This window comes from Poecilia latipinna, unplaced genomic scaffold (genome assembly GCF_001443285.1).
Source record: "Poecilia latipinna isolate Pla-1442-1.1 unplaced genomic scaffold, P_latipinna-1.0 Scaffold891, whole genome shotgun sequence".
Classification (NCBI taxonomy): domain Eukaryota; kingdom Metazoa; phylum Chordata; class Actinopteri; order Cyprinodontiformes; family Poeciliidae; genus Poecilia; species Poecilia latipinna.
This window is the reverse complement of record NW_015113507.1, coordinates 42,510-48,617: the sequence shown is the minus strand read 5'-3', so window position 1 is coordinate 48,617 and position 6,108 is coordinate 42,510. Positions and strand designations below refer to the sequence as shown.

The 6,108-nt window shown below is 43.3% G+C and overlaps 1 protein-coding gene across 1 annotated transcript in view; it reads right to left on the bottom strand.

Annotated features, from left to right (window-relative positions):
• nup98 (nucleoporin 98 and 96 precursor) overlaps positions 1-5,029 on the bottom strand; it is a 21,345-nt gene extending 16,316 nt beyond the window's left edge. The window contains exons 1-9 of the mRNA XM_015048557.1: positions 4,872-5,029; positions 3,065-3,174; positions 2,568-2,663; positions 1,811-1,996; positions 1,606-1,745; positions 1,346-1,453; positions 835-1,015; positions 598-755; positions 380-517 (exon numbers count right to left, since the gene is read on the bottom strand). Of these exons, the coding sequence (XP_014904043.1) occupies positions 380-517; positions 598-755; positions 835-1,015; positions 1,346-1,453; positions 1,606-1,745; positions 1,811-1,996; positions 2,568-2,663; positions 3,065-3,143 (1,086 nt within the window). The 5' untranslated portion in view covers positions 3,144-3,174; positions 4,872-5,029. The remainder of the gene's footprint in view (positions 1-379; positions 518-597; positions 756-834; positions 1,016-1,345; positions 1,454-1,605; positions 1,746-1,810; positions 1,997-2,567; positions 2,664-3,064; positions 3,175-4,871) is intronic.
• Positions 5,030-6,108: the final 1,079 nt, after the last annotated feature.

Here is a 6,108-nt window from a genome sequence, read left to right as displayed (position 1 = left end):
GATAAAAAAAAATAATAATAATAATTATGTGATCAGTATCAGTGATCAGCCCACATGGGTGATCGGTATCGGTATCGGGAGGAAAAAACCTGATCGGCACATCTCTAATATTTATAATACTCAGTGAAGCATACCAATATGCTGACTCCTCGTTGTCCATTTCAGGTTAGATTTACTTTGCTTTGAAATGTGACCAGCGTTATATAGATACTGACAAATAAATTAAGATTTAATTGAAGTGTAAAAAATATATTAATAGTATTTTATTGTTTGTCTTTTTTAGACGATATCTGGTGTAGTTTGGTCACAAACATCAGAATCAGTTCACTCTGCCCGGTCGATGGTGGATTAAAAGTGGTTTTTGGGTCGTGACCCGTACCTGTGTGCCAACAGTTCCAAAGCCAGCGTTCGGCTGGCCAAACAGCCCAGAACCGGTCCCAAAGCCGGTGGCGGTGCTGGTCTGGGTGGTTCCGAACAATCCGCCCGGCTGAGAGGCCGCCGTGCTGCCGAACAAACCCTGGGGAGACGGCCACAGGTCAAAGGTCAAAGGTCGAGCAGAGTAAGGCAGTGAAGGCGTGCTGGACACTGAGCTCTCACCATGGTGCTGGTGTTGGGCTGGCCCATGGTGTTGGTGTTGCCAAAGTTGAAGCTCTGGGTGGTGGTAGTGCCGCCGAACGGCTTGAAGAGGCTGCTGGCCTGCTGCTGGTTCTGCTGGCCAAACAGGCTGCTGGTGCTGGTTCCGAAGGATCCGGTGGCTGTGAGGGGATAGAAGCAGGCGGCGTCTCTGGACTGAACCATTTCCTAAACAGAACCAGAACCCGACTGAGGACTCACCGGGTCCAAACGTGGATTTATTGGCCCCGAAGTTGAAGTTGGAGTTGGAGGCGGTGGGGCCGAAGAGTCCGGTGGAGGCGCTGGAGGTGGGGGTGGCCCCGCCAAACAGGCCGCCGGCGCCGGGCGCCATGGGGTTGGTGGGGCCCTTCCTGCCCGCCTGGTAATCCTCCAGCCTCAGCTCCTGCACACGATGGAGACCAGGAGAAAACTCAGAAGATCATTACAACAGGAAAAAATGCAGGTTCCCAGCATGGAGCAACGATCCGACAGGATTCATCAGAACCGCCAGCAGAACCACATTCAGTTCTCCAGAGCGGCACTGATCCAGAATCAGCAGCTCCAACTCAGAAACCGTCCTGGTCTGAATGCAACAAACCAACCAATCAGCTCCTCTGATCGTCACCAAATCACTTCCTGCTCCGCTTTCTCCCCAGAATCACGTCGATGCAGAACCAAAACTCTGACTTAGAAATTAAACTGATTTCATGTAACAGGCTGCAGCCACACACACCTCCAGAGACTTGTTCTCGTACTCCTTCATGGCGGTGATGCACTGATGTTTGGTGTTGATGCTCGTGGTCACGCCGGCTTTCACCATCGTGTCACTTCCTGTTGGAGGCTGCACAGATTTCAGATGGAGGTTAAAACGGTTACCATGGCACCAAGCGGCCATTTTACCTTCTGTCCTGATCTAAAACATGAAAGTAATCAGAAACTGGAGCAGAGCTGCCATGATGCGCTTTCTGCTGGCCCCGCCTCCTGAACACTCACGTTGAACTTCACTGTGGTTCCTGGCTGCTGATTGGCTGCGAAGCCGGAGCCTCCGAACAGCGAGCTGGAGGCGCCGAATGGATTGGTGGTGGTGTTGGTGGAGCCGAACAGACCGCCGCTACTGGTGCTGGTCCCAAAGCCTGAGGGAAGAGTTTTCATCAGAACCTGTCAAAACCCGGCCGCCGCCGCGCCACAGGACACTCACTGCTAAAGGAAGTGGGCTTGTTGGCGCCGAACGCATTGCTCTGCTGGGAGAAGAGGCCGCCGCTGGTTCCGGTCCCGGTGTTTCCAAACAGGCTGGTGGACGTCCCGGTGGCGCCGCCGAACCCGAACCCGGTACTGGTGGAGGAAGTCGCCGGCTGGCTGAAGGTGCTGGACCCAAACAGACCGCCTGAGGGGGCGGGACCAAAAACACAGCCGGGTCAAACCAACCCGACTCAGAACTCTGCACCTCTGTCAGAGCTGAGACACAAACTCAAGCTGCTCTGAGGATTCACAACCAGTTCAGGAATTCCTCAAGTTTTTATTTGCTTTTTAACCCATTTCTGATATTGTACAAAAAGGTTTCAGTATCTGTATCTGATTAATCAGCAGAATGACCTGAATAATCATCAGAAGCTCCAATTTATTAAGATGAACTCAACTGAAATATTTGAATTTAATTCCAGACCAGTTAACATGAAGCTGATTTTAAAAATGTCAAGATTCGTAATTAAAAATAAATTATAAACGCTTCTACTGTAATTTTGATAATTGCTTTCAGTTTCAGTGTCATTTGTGTTTCTATTAATTAAATGAATGGCAAGCTTCAAAAATCACAGAATTATACGATTTTCAAGCAGCATCCAGACATCAGAGCTTCTCATTAAAACACCAATATCTCCCCATCAGTCAAACACAGTCAGGTTCTACTTCAGGTTCTGGTCAAACTCAGAAGCAAAGAGAAAGACGGAGGAACCAACCAGGTTTGTTCTGCGTGGAGCCAAACAATCCTCCGGTGTTGGTGGTCGCCCCGAATGCCGACGTCCCAAAACCTCCTGCTGCACCGAAACCCGTGTCTGTTTGGAGAGGAAGAGGGCAGAAGAGAAAATCCTGATAAAAACTCAACACATCCCGATAAAACCTGAAGCATTCAGATAAATTGGAACATCAGCGTTCAGGTCTGGACATAAAAACACCTTGGCATTTTTGTCAGGGAGCTACACGGTTCCTCGGGAAACCCAGAGCTGCAGCATGTTAAGCAGGATTTAGCGCCACCTTCTGGTAGAGGAAGAGCTGTAGCTGCTGTTAATGGACTCAGCAGAAAAGAGCTGCTGACTGATTAACAACCAGGAGTTGATTTTATCAATAATAACATGATCTGGAGGCAATCAGGTTGAGACCCTCCATGTGGGATCCAATCAGGACGATCTACTGTGAGCCACTGTTGGTTTGATCTAATGATGAAGAGCCAACTTACTCTGCTGGCCGAAGGCAGAAGAGGAGCCGAAGCCGCCCGTCCCACCGCCAAATGGAGTCCCAAACGAATTGTTGAACATCCTGACCTTCTAGCAGGAACTCATAGATCTTCTGTTGAGACAAACATCAAAACGCAACATTCATACTCAAATCTAGCTTTTACTAACAAATACATCTTTAAAGAAAACAAAGTTGAAATTAACAAGACTTAAAAATCTCCTGAAGTCTTCAGAAATTGTTTCTCTTCTGGACTTTATGATCACCGTTGACTTGATCCAGCTCTTCTCCATCCAGCAGATTTAATGGACTAAACATACATTCATGATTAAATCTGATTCTTTGCTCAGATCTCCTTTAACTCTGCTGTTTCCCTAAAGTTCAGAGGTTAACTGTATTTACAAAGCACCTTTTAAAAAGTTACAAATTGTGTTAGAATAAAAACAAACAGAAAATGATAAGATAAAAACGCCTCCAGGAGCCAGATTATCTGGGTAGGCTGACCTCATGATCCAATATGGCCGCTCCTCGCATCAACAGAAGAGCGGCCATATAAATAAATATATATTTATATGAGAATAAAAGATTTCTCAAACATTTGTTAAAAAAAAAGAATCAAAGAAACAATCCAGGAATGTTTGTGATGAGGGAAAAACATAAAATATAACATTCAAAACAAGTAAATTTTACATAAGACCCACTTCAAGGGGAAATTTTGTTTATAGAGATAATCTATTTTAGTTATGGTTTGGTTTTGTGTGGTTTTTATTTATTAATATTGGTTGTTCTGTTTTATTATTAATATTTAAAATATCTTCCAGTTCCACTGCTGTCTTAGCAGAATTAAAGTTTGTTGGTATTTCACAGGACAAACTTACATCATTATCCACATATCACTTGAAAATGTTCTCAAAAAACAACAATTTTACAGTTTATCACAATAATTACGGTTCATCATCATGACAGGCCAATTTACAACCGACTGGAGACTCAAACGTGTAAAAAGGTTCCTCCAATAATGCTGCGCATTATAATCATCTCTGATTCAGGCTTTGAAGCTCAGAAACACTTCTTAGCTGGAAAACAATTTGTTTGTGTTTAATTTTCGGTACGGGCCTCCACTGACCCGGAACAATCGGGAAACCGACCCGGATTTCAGCGCTTTGCAGAGGCCGGAGCGACACGGTGTTGATGGTTTCAGTCAACATCATTGTCAAGATGTTCTGAAAGTCTTGATAATGAGTTGAAGTGAATCTAACGAGGCAAAGACCATCAGAAAGTCCAGAAAAAGTCTTTAAAATTATAAAAGAACCTCTGATGTAAGAAACAAAAATATGATAAACTTGCATCAGAAAGACCTGCAGGTCCTTCAGGGATGGAGGACGCCCGATGACATCCTCCAGCTCCAGCTGCGACTCTCCGGGCTGAACTGCCAGCTTTCGTTCGCTCCTTGAAGCGGAAACTAACCCAAGTTGTTGACATGTTTTGACTAGTTGTCAGATCACTCAACTAGTTGCAGCTGGGTGAGACCGGATCAGCTAATGTAGCTGTAGCTCATAAACACGTTTGGTACATCCGCCACCTCTCACTTCAGATCAGAAATTATTGTTTCAATAATCTCTTATCACAGAAAAACACTAATGGCGCTCTTACATATAACGCTACTGCTGCTTCTTGGTTTTAAAGGTGCGACACATTTTAAAACTAAATGCGCTACGCTAACGTTAGCTAACCAGCTCAATGCTAACGGCATTAGCAACACGGGAGCGAGTAAAGTGTAGAAAAACAACTAATGTTTGGCTAATAGTTACCTGGGCCGAAACCGCCGCGACAGTTCGGTCTGCCGCCCGAACCTCCTCCGGCAGAGATTGTGATATGGAGTGAGGAGAGCTTTCCGTCAGAACTTTGAGTCTCTAAACACCAAGGAGCAGCTAGCTCCGTCAACGAGGAGGGAAAACGGCTCAGCAGACGTTGCTACGCACTTTCATACGCGATGACGTCGAAGGAGCGCTTTCATAATTACGAAAACAAGAACGCTAAACGCATACATTTCACCGTAATATTATTTTCAGAATAATATTTGGTTGCGAAATAAATATTTTATTCCTAATTACGTTCATTTTTCATGTTTTAAAGAAGATTAGACTTTTCAGAATGTTGATGACGGCCTCTGTATTCTCTTCAGTGACGGTTCTAGAACAAACTTATCAGGGGGCCAGGGTGGGGTAGAGTTTTTTCATGAGGGCAAAGAATAACAAAAAAAGGTCATTAAAATGTGGACTCTTTTTCACAACATTTGGCAGGTTTTTAGGAAGTGTTGATAGATTCTTTTTAAATAGTTGTCACTGTGTGGCAGAAAAGCCCAAAACTTATATATTTTAATATAAATGCCATATCCTTGCAATGAATTCATTTTATCTTATTCATTTTGAAATGCCTGTCAAACATGACATCATATTTAACAGTCATTAATGATCAAGTGTCATTATGTGGTAGTACATAATGACACTTGATCATTATGGACCGAACTGTCGCGGCGGTTTCGGCCCAGGTAACTATTAGCCAAAAGTTATTAAAGTTATTTAATTGAACTTAAACAAACATTTAATTTCCCTTTGAGATCAATAAAGGACTTTTGATTTTGAATTTGAACTTCTTTTGGGCTGCAACTAGTCAGATCTAGTAACCCTGAAGAGCAGTCAAATAACATACTGTAGACACATGTGACAGCTTTAACAGATCTGTAAAAGCATTTTTTTAAATATAAAACTTACAAACTGCAGCTTTAAGGGTTTGATGTAACATTATAATTTTAAATGTCATGCTTTAATCACTTGGAAGTGTACAATCATCATAATTAACAGAAATAAAGGCTTTCAAGCTTTTATTAGCTTGAATAAAAGACTAATTATATAGATTAATCAAGCTGTAGTTAATCTATATAATATGTTTCACTTAGTAGAAAATCACTTCCTGAAAAAATGTTTTTTTTTTCTGTGTTTTTTTTTCAGTAATTTATTGAATGGGTCAGTGTCAGTGTACGATAAA